General features: G+C 36.5%; 1 protein-coding gene across 1 annotated transcript in view; it reads left to right on the forward strand.

Moving 5' to 3' along the window:
- The window catches only part of LOC149200492 (ER-bound oxygenase mpaB-like), a 141,716-nt gene extending 126,670 nt beyond the window's left edge, over window positions 1–15,046 (forward strand). Inside the window, exons 2-3 of the mRNA XM_089400958.1 lie at window positions 13,427–13,945; window positions 14,028–15,046. Of these exons, the coding sequence (XP_089257084.1) occupies window positions 13,427–13,945; window positions 14,028–14,628 (1,120 nt within the window). The 3' untranslated portion in view covers window positions 14,629–15,046. The remainder of the gene's footprint in view (window positions 1–13,426; window positions 13,946–14,027) is intronic.
- The last annotated feature ends 954 nt before the right edge of the window (window positions 15,047–16,000 follow it).

The following is a 16,000-nucleotide window of genomic DNA, read 5'->3' on the forward strand; positions in this document are numbered from 1 at the left end:
AAGTTAGGACGACAATGCTCTTATAATGACAAAAGCTCAACAACGATATTTTAGCAATTGAGATCTTGAAAGATAAAAGCTTTAAACAACCACGAAATTATAAATCATTAACCATATGCAGCTGATCTTTAAGATGGTCGTTCATGTGCGGACTTGTCTTAAAATAAACATTTCATCCCAAAGAAAATTTTAAATCTGAGCATGAAAAATATGACGTGATGAATTCCCGAGAAAAACTGAAAACTGGCAAAACTTCCCACAATATTTTTATGATTTTTAGGCAAAAATGCAAAACCTAAAAATCCTATCTAATCTATAAAAAAAAAAAAAAAAAAAAAAATTGAAATCTAAAAAATTAATCTAAAACTTAACTGTATAAAAATAAAACTAAGCCAAAAAAAAATTTATAAATAAATCTTTTTTTTTATTTTTTATTTTTCATATTTATAAAAAAAATGAAAATTTAAAAATCTAAAATTTATAAAACTTTAAACTTAAAATCTAATTAAAACAAAATTGAAATCGAAATCTAACTAAAACTATTGCTAACCTACGCTTAACCCCTTTTTTATTTTGTTTAAAATACAATTTAAAAAAAATCTAAAGGAAACGAAACTATAGTTATGAACCAAAACCCTAATCTGAAGAACTAAAACGTAAATGAGTTTAACACAAATATTAATAAACGCAAATATTTCAATGGCGTAATCAGAGATGCGACAGAATCGTAACCTGCATAAACACGATTGATGCACAGACAACGGCAGTGGAAATTGATTTGAATATTTTAACGCAGACGTGAAAAAATTTACCTGGAGTATGCAGAACGAATTCGATTTTAAGATCTGATCTTCTTACTGTAACTGTCGGCGGCTAGAAACCTCTTATACATTCGGTGCAGAACCACAATGATTGATCCGCAAGTGATTGTCTGAATAGTTTCACACCTGAAATTTCTTCAAGGGTATTGCAAAGCTACTACGCCCAAACTGCAAATCGTATCTGGTTAATCCGGAGCTTGACGGCTTTGATACCTGGACGGGATGCGTTGGCAGAGGTTCTACTGACGTTTTTTTTTTGTTATTTAAAATCTCTCCCAACATACGCTGGACGTAGTAGAACAATTATGCTCTTTTTTGTCTGAGGAGTCTCTGAGTAGCAAAAAAAAAAAATTTCCAGATATGCAAACCCTGGACGGCAAACGATAACCCTGTAAAAAATTGATTTTTTTTTTTTTTTTTTTTTTTTTTATCTTGGGCCTGTAACCTGCTCAAAGGAAAACGAAAGTACAGCAGATATATGAAAAATTTCACAGTAAATCCTTCAAAAATTAACTAAAATCAAAAATTTCACAGCTCTAGGACAGCCAGATTTAACAATAATTGCAGTTACATTTTCGAAGTATTCAGAAACTTGAATTTTGCTGTGAACAGACTCGAGAAAATCTCTCATGCAAACCAGGAAAGTAACTTTAAATGATTAACCCAGGGCAAAATCAGCTGGGCTCTGCAAAGAAGAGCCTGTGGGAGTCAGCTGGTTTAGCCTAGAAATTCCCCAAACGCCCACCAATATTCTTCAGTAAAGGTTTTTCTACACAGCTTAAAGCAACCATCAATAAAGAGAGCAAGAATGCTGCTAGATCTCAAAAAGTAATGGAGATACCTGCCATTACTCCAGAAACCCTAACACCACTCAAACCCTAGCAAGTGAACAAGATACCTGTGCTCACAATACTCTAAAAATAAGCTGTTATTAATGGCTGAAAAATAGAATATGCAGAAAATTAAATATCTCACAGCACTTCCAGAGAGTAACACCAGCAAAATTTGAACCCTAAAGTCTTCTTTTATTAACCAGAAAATATATTACACAAGAGCTTGTTCAGCACAAGACTCACAGATCGAATCCTCTGAAATGACCCCTAGCACCCTATTTAAAGGAAATGATCCCAACGGCTAGTTCGAGTGATCCATGTCGAAATGATCTCGACCGTCGATGAGGATCAAGACATCTCTTAATCTCATCCGTCGATTTATTAAAAAATGATATTTTGCATGCATTCACAAAAAATATTATTATTTTATTATTTAGGGGTTTTTGCTTTATTTTATAAATTTTTTTATTTTTTTTCATTTTTTGATTTTTAATTTTTATTTATTTTATTATTTTATTATTTTTCTTAAATGGATCATCGAGCTAAGCCTTTGGAAACATCACCTAGGACCTAGGACTTAGGACTCATGAGGGGACTAAAACATTTTTCAACCCTCAAGACACATTACATCATGACTTTTACAATTTACATCTTAAGGGGACAAACCCACTTTAACATAGACCCTCATAAACCACCCAGTTCTGCGACACAACTATAATCTAGCAGATTAACACACTAGGATTCTTCTAAAGTTCTAATAACAAAATGCATCCCGGCTTTGGGGTCAGGTTGAAGGAAAACTTTGCCGATCGTAGATCGGTGAGACGAAAAACCTTCCGGGACGTAGATTATCATTAGAAAGTTAGGTCCACCTAGGAAATTTACATACATGACTCAGATCTGCTAAGATTATTTACAATTCATACATGCAGACTGGGTTTACAACATAAATCGATCAAGCTGTTGATGACTGCGGGATGGCACGGACATGTCGATCAGGTGCTACCCCTTTCTGCCAAGAAAAGGGGGAGTACTGCATGGATAGTTGACCAGTAGAGGTCAACATCTGGCTCTACTTGGGGACACGTTGCTGCATTGTAGGAATGTGAGAATCCAGAATCTGCATCCACGCAACACACAGATAAAAATAAGTAGCGTCCATCCAAAATCATCATATACATTAAGCACAGGAAAGAAAAAAGCTCTTCATTTATTGACTGTCTAATAACATGAAAAGTAAATCTAATCCTAAAAACAGAAATGAAATGCTGAAAAGACAAGGAGTAGGGATAGAAATACAATACAGAAGATGCCCCATGGCATCAGATATCATCTCTGAAGAACAGCTTGAGCATTTGGCCGTTCGCTGGTAGATCAAGTGGTTCGCCATCCAATCTGCTCAAGTAGAATGAGTTCGGCCCAGCTATATCTCTAATGATGTATGGTCCCAGCCACAAACTGTCAAACTTCTTATGTTTTCCCGGCTTTTCATTCTTGCGATCCCAAAGTAAAACCATATCTCCAACCTGCAAAGATCTAGATCGAGAGCATTTATCAAAGCTTTTCTTAATATTAGATTGATTTTTACATATAGCGTCGAAAGTTGTCCTACGAGCTTCATCTAACTCGACAATCTGATCTATTCTATTCTGAACAACATCTTTGTTAGTAGAAAAATTTTGGAGAAGCTGATAAGCTGGCAACTTCAGGTGCACAGGTAAAGTAACATCCAAGCCATAAACTAATTCAAAGGGAGATCTACCAGTAGATTTCTTCTTAGTAATTCTATCTGCCCATAAAGCATACTTGATTTTGCTGTCCCAAGATTTCTTATTATCTCCTACTATCTTCTTGATAATGGTTATAAGATTTTTGTTACTTGATTCAGCCAAACCATTACCCTGAGGATAGTAATTTGACGAATGAGATAAGACAATGACATACTTGAAACAAAAGGATGAAAACTCTAAAGAACTAAAAGCCCTGGCATTGTCCGTAGTGATCTTAGCGGGGACACCAATTCTAGTAATGATGTTATTCTCAATGAAATCCATAATAACCTTTTCAGTGGCATTCTTAGCAGGAATGGCTTCGACCCATTTAGTAAAATAATCCGTGGCAGTCAAAATCCATGAGTAGCCATTACTAGAATTTTCATGGAACTTCCCTATGAAGTCCAGACCCCAATGCTGAAAAGGTGCCTCTACAATGACAGGTTATAGAGGAAGGGTAGCAAGCTTCTGCTTCCCAGTGAACAGTTGACAGGCTTGACACGCTCTAACAAACTTGTGCACATCAGAAAAAATCGAAGGCCAATAATAGCGAGCTCTCAGGATTTTGTGGGTGGTAGTTCTAGCGGCATAATGACCACCACAAAATCCTGAATGAAACTCGGAGATTAATCTTTTGGACTCAACATCGTCAACACACCTAAGCACTATGCCTTCAGGATTTCTCCATCCAAGGCCATCCTTCATAAGGCAATACTTAGTGGCTTTTAGTCTAAGAGCCCTTCTCTTATGAGCAACTAAATGGTTAGGACATGCTAGATTCATCAAGTAATAAACTATGTCCTTATACCACTCATGCTCCGCTAATCTTTGCAACTCTGGCGAAGATAGATCGCTAAGACATAACAAGCCAAGAGTCTTTTCATTACCTTCGGTTAACATCTGAGCTAAGCCTTGGCCTTTGATCAACTTGGTGGGTCTGATTTCCAAATCATACTCCTGTATTTTAGTAACCCACCTAGCACGAGTCCCTAAGCAATCAGTTTGAGTTAATATGTCCTTAACATCAAAATGTGGAACGAAAGCAATGATCTTAGAATAACCCACATAAGTTTTAAAATGCTTGAGAGACTTAACCAGGGCATAGGCCTGCTTTTCCATGGTATTGTACTTCAATTCGGAATTTTGAAGTGCTCTACTCATGAAAGCAATAGGCTGCTCATGACCATCTTTATTCTTTTGAAGCAGGACACCGGCAATGGTATCTTCATAAGCGAAAGAAAAAATCATGAAATCCTTGGAGTAATCAGGACTAACCAGGACAGGAGCTTTTGCAATAGCAGACTTGATTTCTTGGAAAGCCTTTTTGCCCTCTTCTTGCCAGACAAATTTCGCATCTTTCTTTAGAAGACTTTGAATGGGCTTAGCTATTTCTGCGTAATTTGGGATGAATCTTCTAATAAAATTTATCTTTCCAAGGAAAGACTGAAGGGATTTAAGATTATGCGGGAGAGGAATCTTTTGAATTGCTTCAATTCTTTCGGGATCGATCTTGATTCCTTCCTTAGAAATGATATGACCGAGTAATTTCCCTTCTGTTACCCCAAAAACAGACTTAGCTGGATTCAAAGAAATTCCATATTCTCTACATCTATTGAAAACTTGCCTAAGATGATCTATAAGACTGATACCATCTTTAGAGAAAACAGTAAGATCATCTTGGTAAATTTCGATAATTTTCCTGATTAACCCCTTGAAGGCATAATCCATAGCCCTTTGGAAAGTAGCCCCAGCATTTTTTAACCCAAATGGCATTCTGATGTATTCAAAAGTACCCCATGGTGTTGTGAATGTGGTCTTGTGTCGATCTTCCCTTTTAACCCATACCGGATTGTACCCAGAAAAACCATCTAGCAGCGACATCATTCCAGACCCAGTTACTCTTTGCAACAAAGTTTCCATGTTTGGCAAAGGGTAATTATCCTTTTTGCATGCCAGGTTAAGGTTTCTAAAGTCGACACAAAGTCTTATTGTTCCATTCTTTTTCCTAACAATCACCAAATTCGAACACCATGTTGAATGCCTAGTTTGAGCGATGATCCCTGCAAGCATCTTTGCAAGTTCTTTCTGGACCAAGGGGGCTAATTTAGGATTAATTTGCCTAAGTTTCTGCCGAAAGGGTTTAGCATTCTCGTCCTTTAAGGGAATAGTATGCTCCATAACGTCTTCCCTATAGCCCTTTAATTCGTCATAGGAAAAAGCTAAAACATCTCTATATTCATGAAGTAAATCGGTTAACTTTTTCCTTTCCTCCAAACTAGTACCTTTACCAATTTTAACTATTTTCGGATTTTCAGAAGTACCAATGTTAATTTCGAGGTACTCGCCTGGGTCCATCTTGTTTTCTTCTCTAAGCTTCGTGGCATCATGCCGATCAAAATGTTGCTCTAAGGCAACCACATTTCTAGGAGTAGGATTTATGATATGTTCATGATTTAAAGATCCATCCTCCTGAGAAATTATCCGAAAATCTTCAAACTCATCCAAACTATTGAGAAAACGAATGACTTGCTTTTCATCGTTAAAAACTTGCCAATGCTCCGAGTTATCTGGAATAGATGGTCTAAATATTACTTCCATTTTGATTTTATCGTTAATTAACTCATCAGATAACTGGAAAGTTGTGGCAGCTACAGCAAGTTCATCTGCCAAACTATTTTGTTCTCTAGGAATTGCTTCAAGGTTAAGGGCATCGAAACGCTCCATAGTATCCCACACAGCATTTCGATAGTTTCTTAATCTCTGATTCCTACATGTGAATTTGTTTTTAAGCTGCATGATAACCAGATCGGAATCCCCCTTAATGCTAAGTAATTTAACCCTCAAAGCCTTGGCCAATTCAAGTCCCAACAATATGGCTTCATACTCAGCGACATTGTTGGTTGCTTCAAATTCTAAACGATAAGAAAACTTGAAAGTGTGACCAAGGGGAGATTTAAGCACTACTCCAGCACCTTTACCATGACTAAAGGACGCACCATCGAAGTACATATACCAAACTTTATCCTTAAGATCCTCAATCTTATCATCGAGAGGAATTATGAAATTAGACATGATAGAATAGTTCCCGATGTCAGATTGCTCTCTAATTATTTCATTATGAGGCTTCTTAGGATCTTCAACATGAAATTTCCTCTCGGGCTCTCTATTTAGTCTAACAAAACCATCACCCCTAGGAGAAGGAATCATAGCATATGACCAATTCATTTGAATGCTTCCTCCTAGATCAGAGGCCCACTTTCTGGATAGCAGCATACCCCAAGCATCAGGTACATCAACGACAACAATATCCATAACAACCATGATGTCTGGGTAAACTGAAAGTTGAACTTGTAAATCCTTGATTAAACCGTGTACTTCGATTTTCTTAGAATCCATGGCACATATATTATAGTAGGGTCTAGAAACTCTTAATTTAAGCTGTTCCATGACCCTTTTAGTCATAACGCAAGCAAATGCGCCTGAATCCAACATGCAATTATTCAATTTATACCCATTGACTAATAAGGTGATAAAGAAGGGTTGATGATCTTTGTTATCAGCATCTACGCTTTGCAAATATATGGGAGCATCATGATAGTCAACCTCGCGAGTCTTCTGTTGAGAAGCGTTGACTTGAGGACCCTGAATGGCTTTTAGTAACTTGTCTCTTTGGGAAGGGATCTTAGCAATCTCAGATACAGGAACCCAGATTTTTGCATTGTTAAACCAACTTCCCAAATCGATATCTATTCCAGAGTTTACACCACGGTTCAAAGTTCGAGTGGGAATTTGATTCCCGCTCTGATCTTTATCCCTTCTCTGATAGGTTAAACCCTTATCTCTAGCAATTTCTAAAATTTTCTCAAGAGAGGGTTTTTCGCCATATAACCTAGCCAAAATGTCGTCTTCATTTTCAAGGTTATTTATACTAAAAGCAGATGAAGGATTCATAACATCATAGCTCCTTTCCTTAACCTCTATCCAATCATTCATAGGCAAAGGGAACTTGCTTCCTACTACATTTATTTGATCACCTGTCCCAAACATTCCATTGTCTAGGATTCTTCTGACGATGGGACAAGTGACCTCTTCATGAAGGGCATCACAAACACGACAGTAAGGAGGAGCATTATCAACCAGATTAGTAAGCGGATTAGGGGGTCTTTGCTCACTAGATTGACCCTTTCTTTGCCAATTACTATTTCTGTTATTATTATTTCGAGGTTGAAAATTTTGCGATTGCGCTCTTTCCATTTGGATCAATCTATTCTGCAAAGTGTTTATCTCCTTATTATGATTAATTTCCATAGTTTCAATTTTTTGAAGCAACTTGAGAACAAGCTCACTTTCTGGCTCTTGGACTACTTTTCCCTTAGGTTCCTTTAGTTTCGTAGCAGCCCTATCAAAACCTGGGATTTCAGACTTCCCAGAAGCTGCCTTGTCCTTTTCAAGTTCTATAGCTAAGGCTTGGCAATCTCTATAATCATTAAGTTTAGCACGCCTTAACTCATAAGATGGTTCAGGACTAAAGACATCAATGTAAAAGTCTTGGAGAGTTTTATCTGTACGTTTATAGTCTTGAGGTAATTCTCTAATAATACCATTAAACCTTCTATTAAATTCCTCGACAGTTTCATCCTCTCTCTTTTTTATTAGACTAATAGCTTTTACAAGATGTCTTCCCTCTCTCTTATCTCCATATTTTTCTTTAAATGCATTAATGATTGATTGTAGGGAGTTGAATGAATTTGGAGGCTTTTCTGTAAACCAATCATAAGCATCACCTCCTAGAGTCAAGATAAAAAGAGTCACCCTGACATCTTCATGATCAAAATCAGTAGATCTTGCATACTTAGCCATCCATATGTTGAAATCTCGCAAATGGGAATTAGCAGTAATGGCATTATCTCCTTGAAAGCTAGGCAATTTGTCTATCCCAACAGATGGAATATCATTGGGGTATCCAGGAATGTTAGAAAAATCACAAGGGGCATACATACTCATGGTGCTGCGCCTAACTTGACCCTTAAAGAGCAAATGAATATCGGAGAGGGCTTCTTGTCCAAGATTTCCAAGAAGTGTACGAGAAGCGAGTTTGTGTAATCGCACCCTGAAGACCTTTTCAAGATCAGGAGTAGGGTTGCACAGACTGCTTGGATGCCTTCTAGTGTACACTCTTGCAGATAGTATAGGAAGTGGAGTCGCCAACTGAACAAGAAGTTAAAAATAGAAAAGCTTGAAATGCAAGAACCAAGGACAGAAAAACTCTATCCCCGGCAACGGCGCCAAAAAATGTTGTCGCACAGATTGTCACGACAACGCTCAGACCGGGGGCTGTCACTCTGATCACCGATCCCTTCGTTTAAGCCTGTCTCCCACGGCTAAGGGGGGTAGACCCTTCGAAATGATGAAGACCAACTGTCGACCAGTTGGTTGGGAGACACGATATGAAAAGCACTAAAAGGACTTAGAAGTTAAAAGACCAGTGCCTTGTGGAGTAAATGTTTAGTTGTTTAATTATCAGATGTTGTAACAATATAAACCATGCAGAACAAGCATTTATCATCAAAGCTAGAACGATGCAAGATACAAGTTAAAACGACAACACTCTTATAATGACAAAAGCTCAACAACGATATTTTAGCAATTGAGATCTTGAAAGATAAAAGCTTTAAACAACCACGAAATTATAAATCATTAACCATATGCAGCTGATCTTTAAGATGGTCATTCATGTGCAGACTTGTCTTAAAATAAACATTTCATCCCAAAGAAAATTTTAAATCTCAGCGTGAAAAATATGACGTGATGAATTCCCGAGAAAAACTGAAAACTGGCAAAACTTCCCACAATATTTTTTATGATTTTCAGGCAAAAATGCAAAACCTAAAAATCCTATCTAATCTAAAAAAAAAAAATTATTATTATTATTTTTTTTTTTAAATTTAAATATTAAACAAAACCTAAAAAAAAAAAAAAAAAATCTAAAAAATTAATCTAAAACCTAACTATATAAAAATAAAACTAAGCCTAATTTTTTTTTATAAATAAATCTTTTTTTTATTTTTTTATTTTTCATATTTATAAAAAAAATGAAAATCTAAAAATCTAAAATTTATAAAACTTTAAACTTAAAATCTAATTAAAACAAAATTGAAATCGAAATCTAACTAAAACTATTGCTAACCTACGCTTAACCCCTTTTTTATTTTGTTTAAAATACAATTTAAAAAAAATCTAAAGGAAACGAAACTATAGTTATGAACCAAAACCCTAATCTGAAGAACTAAAACGTAAATGAGTTTAACACAAATATTAATAAACGCAAATACTTCAATGGCGTAATCAGAGATGCGACAGAATCGTAACCTGCATAAACACGATTGATGCACAGACGACGGCAGTGGAAATTAATTTGAAGATTTTAACCCAGACGTGAAAAAATTTACCTGGAGTATGCAGAACGAATTCGATTTTAAGATCTGATCTTCTTATTGTAACTGTCGGCGGCTAGAAACCTCTTATACATTCGGTGCAGAACGGCAATGATTGATCCGCAAGTGATTCTCTGAATAGTTTCACACCTGAAATTTCTTCAAGGGTATTGCAAAGCCACTACGCCCAAACTGCAAATCGTATCTGGTTAATCCGGAGCTTGACGGCTTTGATACCTGGATGGGATGCGTTGACAGAGGTTCTACTGACGTTTTTTTTTTGTTATTTAAAATCTCTCCCAACATACGCTGGACGTAGTATAACAATTATGCTCTTTTTTGTCTGAGGAGTCTCTGAGCAGCAAAAAAAAAAATTTCCAGATATGCAAACCCTGGATGGCAAACGATAACCCTATAAAAAATTGATTTTTTCTTCTTTTTTTTTTATCTTGGGCTTGTAACCTGCTCAAAGGAAAACGAAAGTACGGCAGATATACGCAAAATTTCACAGTAAATCCTTCAAAAATTAACTAAAATAAAAAATTTCACAGCTCTAGGACAACCAGATTTAACAATAATTGTAGTGACATTTTCGAAGTATTCAGAAACTTGAATTTTGCTGTGAACAGACTCGAGAAAATCTCTCATGCAAACCAGGAAAGTAACTTTAAATGATTAACCCAGGGCAAAATCAGCTGGGCTCTGCAAAGAAGAGCCTGTGGGAGTTGGCTGGTTCAGCATAGAACTTCCCCAAACGCCCACCAATATTCTTCAGTAAAGGTTTTTCTGCACAGCTTAAAGCAACCATCAATAAAGAGAGCAAGAATGCTGCTAGATCTCAAAAAGTAATGGAGATACCTGCCATTACTCTAGAAACCCTAACACCACTCAAACCCTAGCAAGTGGACAAGATACCTGTGCTCACAATACTCTAAAAATAAGCTGTTATTAATGGCTGAAAAATAGGATATGTAGAAAATTAAACATCTCACAGCACTTCCAGAGAGTAACACCAGCAAAATTTGAACCCCAAAGTCTTCTTTTATTAACCAGAAAACAGATTACACAAGAGCTTGTTCAGCACAAGACTCACAGATCGAATCCTCTGAAATGACCCCTAGCACCCTATTTAAAGGAAATGATCCCAACGGCTAGTTCGAGTGATCCATGTCGAAATGATCTTGACTATCGATGAGGATCAAGACATCTCTTAATCTCATCCGTCGATTTATTAAAAAATGATATTTTGCATGCATTCACAAAAAATATTATTATTTTATTATTTAGGGGTTTTTGCTTTATTTTATAAAAAAAAAAAAATTATTTCATTTTTTGATTTTTAATTTTTATTTATTTTATTATTTTTCTTAAATGGATCATCGAACTAAGCCTTTGGAAACATCACCTAGGACCTAGGACTTAGGACTCATGAGGGGACTAAAACATTTATCAACCCTCAAGACACATTACATCATGACTTTTACAATTTACATCTTAAGAGGACAAACCCACTTTAACATAGACCCTCATAAACCACCCAGTTCTGCGACACAACTATAATCTAGCAGATTAACACACTAGGATTCTCCTAAAGTTCTAATAACAAAATGCATCCTGGCTTTGGGGTCAGGTTGAAGGAAAACTCTGCCAATCGTAGATCGGTGAGACGAAAAACCTTCCGGGACGTAGATTATCATTAGAAAGTTAGGTCCACCTAGGAAATTTACATACATGACTCAGATCTGCTAAGATTATTTACAATTCATACATGCAGACTGGGTTTACAACATAAATCGATCAAGTTGTTGATGACTGCAGGATGGCACGGACATGTCGATCAGGTGCTACCCCTTTTTGCCAAGAAAAGGGGGAGTACTGCATGGATAGTTGACCAGTAGAGGTCAACACCCCCATTGAAATTGAAGCTATGTTTAGATATCTAATGTACAAGAAGAAGCTTCACAATATGGATTCCAAGAGGCTCCCAAAAATTGCTTCTAACTCTAATCAAAACCCCCACCTGCGCTTCAAGCACGGGTGGCATCAGGATGCTAAGTCTTGGCTCAACCTTTTGGGGATTAAGGAGGAGATCATTTTGGGAAGCAAGGACAATATCGAAGATATTATTACCTCCAGTTTTAAGGACAAGATGTGGGATGCTAAGGAGCTGGAGGGTAAAAGGAAGCTAAGGTACTATAAGGAGGTGATCAATCCCACCCTTGATAACCAGAATTATCTTTATATGTTGACTAGCACCAAGAAGAAAACGAACATTGCTAGGACTAGAACTAACTCTCATGAGCTTCAGAGTGAGACTGGACGGTGGTCTACCCTTAAGACTCCTTGGGATGATAGAATTTGTCAAATTTGTGATACTAGGAAGGTGGAAGATGAAAACCACTTCCTTTTGGACTGCTCCACTCTTGCACACATCCGCTGTCAATTCCCTATCATTAGGCACACCTCCAATCTTCTTGACTTATTAAGCCAGCCCAACTATAGCGATTTTGGAACGCTTCTTTCCCTACTCTTTGATCACAGAAACATGATTTTGAAGAATGACATTTAGACTCTCTCTTCTTGAGGTTCGATAGACCACATTGGTCTTAGTGGACATTAATCATCATCATCATTGTCATTAATTCCTTTTATAATTAATACTAATAATAATAATTTAGAATAAAGTCTTAATTTAATTAATTTTTATGTGTTTTTTAATCTTTTAATATTAAATATATTAGAAAATAAGTACTTTGATATTTATTATGAATTAATGGGTATTTATATTAGTTGATAATTAAATTAAAATTTTAGAAACCATATATAAACATAATTTTTTTAATATTAAATTAAAAAATAATTTTTATTTAATAATTTTATAATATAATTCACTTTTCCTTACTTAATAATATAAAATTTATTTTAGCTATCAAATAATTTATTTGATAATGATTGTGAAAGTGTGATATTATGTTCTAGGAGAATCTAGTTTCAAATCCCCAAATTTACTTTTGCATAAAGGTGGTGTTGTTGTTAGGGTAGTAGTGGTCGAAAAATATATAATTTATTTTATTTTATTAGATTAAATATATTTTTTATTAAAAATTGTTTTAAATTTTATTATTAAAAAATATATTTTTTTTATACGAAGACAAAGAAAAAGAGGTCATGATAGATCACCAGAATGAAAGATATTATATACAGAAAAGTGGGGCACTTTTATCTATTTAATTACTAAATATTAAGCAATCAAATAGACATGAGCGTGATCAATTCTGCTACTACCCTATCCACTCTATTTGTCTGATTAACCAATAATCGACGAATCAAATATAGGTGAATCGGCAATCGAGATAAGCGTAAAGGTGCATGAAGATTGTTGAAAGATTATGTGATGAAAGGTGACCAGCGTGAAAGATCTGATAGACGGAAAGGTAGATGAAGATGGGTGAAGAATTATGTGATCAAAATTAAAAGCCTTCAGATGAGATAAATAGTCATTATTATAGGCAGGGATTTGATAAATAGGTATTAGGGCACTTATCCACGTTGTAAAGACTGGGTAGGATTCTGTCATGCGTCCGGCAGTCTGAAGATTTGCAGGCGGAACCATTCGTTCAGAAGCAGAATCTTCCACGATTGCCTGCTATGCTGCTCCTCATCTTCTTGATATTGTTGTTGTGGGTGGGCGTGTGCAAGTACCTCCGGTACAGACGCTTGCGTCTAATTTCATCTATGGATCCCGTCCGCGACGCCGTGGCTCTCTCCAAGATCGCCCAATTCGTGGAGTTCCCTGTAATCAGCAAGAAGGCACTGGAATTCGCCCTCTTCAAGAGCTTCGCCATCCCCTCCATCTCGAAGCTGCTCGCCGAAACTCGGCAGTTCTCGCCGGAAACCGTCGTGAAGCGCTACGACGACACCAGTATTCTGATACTGGAATTCCTGCTCAATCACGTGGACAGCCCCCGGGGATCCCTCGCACTTCGCCGCCTCAATTTCATTCACGGCCGTTACAATATTTCCAACAGCGACTATCTGTACACGCTCTCAACCTTCATCTTGGAGCCCCAACGATTTGCTTCAAGGTATGCTCACCGGTTAACCTTTCCATATTTTTTATTACTTTTGCAGAGAATTTAAGGCTCGGTTCGGCTTTTCCGTTTGCAGGTTCGGTTACAGGGATTGGACGGAAAAAGAGACGACGGCGAACTTTGTGGTGTGGCGCGACATCGGCACACGGATGGGCATCCGAGATATTCCCGACACAGTGGAGGGAGTGGAGCGCTTTAGCCGCCAATACGAAGCCAAAAAAATGGTGTACTCCAAGTCCAGCAGGGAAATCGGCGAATCCACGCTGAATCTGCTGGTGTCAAATGTACCCGCCTGCCTCCGTCCGGCGGCCAGACGGATCGTATTTTGCTTGTTTGAGGAGAGGCTTCTAGATGCCATGGATTACCCGCACCCGCCCTACTGGTTGGTCTGGATTGTGCGGGGCGGTCTCAAGATCTTCTTGGGCAGTTTTGTGGGGTGGTGTCTTCCGCCGAGGCCGCTCAGTTGGTCAGCGGAGAAGATTTCTTTGGAGGCTGGGGATGAGAAGAAGGTGCTGAAATTGAGATACAGTGAATATAAACCAGAGACTTATCCCAATGGCTACCGAATAGACGACCTGGGCGATGCCAAACCCCGGCAGCTGAACGCGGCTTTTGATGGAGATCTACTGTGTCCGTTCCTCGCGCCCTCCTCAAATGAAAAGAAAGTGGTTTTCTGAATTACTGTCAATCCAATTTTTAGGTAAACGAAAGTTGTATGACCAGTTGTAAGGTAAGATGCACGCTGTACATTTGAGAGTGACAGAATGAATAGACCTGGGAATGAATGGTTTGTAATTTTACTAGTAGAATGTTAAGGACTCGTTTTAGGAATTCGGGTCATGTAACATATCTGATTCGACATCTGGATCTATATCGATCTCCAGAGCAGATTGTGAATGCAAAGAATAGCCGAACTATCTGGTTCGGCGATTCTTATTTCCAACCCCATAGAAAAGTTATTGCATCATATAACACGCCGTTTTTTTTTGTTTTTCTCTAGTCATTATCACAAGAGTGTTATATCTGGGTATCGAAAGCGCATGTCAGGGCGCAATAACTTTTCGATGGGGTTGAAAATAGGAATCGTCGACATGGTTCTATGCATTGGTTATGTAATTATTATTTAATGTTATTTTTCATTTATTAAATTATTATGATGTCCTTTGTTATTTGATGATTTATGTTACTCTATTCATGGATATGTTATTTGATTAGTTATTTCATGGATATGTTATTTGATTAGTTATTAAATTACCCTGATGTAATTTGTTATTTGATGTTTCATGTTACTTTATTGATGAATAGCAGATTGTGAATATCATCAATATCTGAATTACTTGATTAATATGCATTAGTTGGTTAATTTTTTCTACGGAATTTGTTTTTTGTTATTTTGATTAAATAATTATAATTGAGATTTTTAACTTGTAAAAACTTTCTTACAATGTTATGGATCAATACCATGACTTACTAATATAACATGTCATATAGCAAAAATCTGAACTCATATTAATAAGACATATGTGCATGTGGCATTTTTTAATTAATAAATTTAATTAAAAAGAGGGAAAGGATATAACCACTTTTGAGATAAAACTCAATGTTTGCTTTATGAAAACTACTATGAATATTTTAAAATATTTTCTAGAGATTAAATCTCTACCATCCACCTAATTATGCCAATAGACATGTCTATTTTAGAATAGGCCTTTAAGAATTGAAAGTTAAGTATCTAACTAATTATTAGTTAGTCTCTATGGAATATACTAGAATATTCATATCAGTATTCACAAATCAAATATTAAGATTATTATTAATTATTAGGTGGATGGTAAAGATTTAGTCTTTATGGAATATACTAGAATATTCATAGTAGTATTCACAAATCAAGGATTAAGATTTTGTTAAAAAGTAAATAACAAAGCAATGGAACACATAAAATATTATGGAAACACAGACATACAAAATCATAAAACAAGAGAGACACATATATACGTGGTTCACCCAATTGGGTTATGTACACAATTGGGTTATGTCCACTAAGAAACA

The sequence above is a fragment of the Pinus tabuliformis genome, chromosome 2_1, assembly GCF_031772625.1.
Source record: "Pinus tabuliformis cultivar Carrire ecotype Pingquan chromosome 2_1, CPIR1, whole genome shotgun sequence".
NCBI lineage: Eukaryota > Viridiplantae > Streptophyta > Pinopsida > Pinales > Pinaceae > Pinus > Pinus tabuliformis.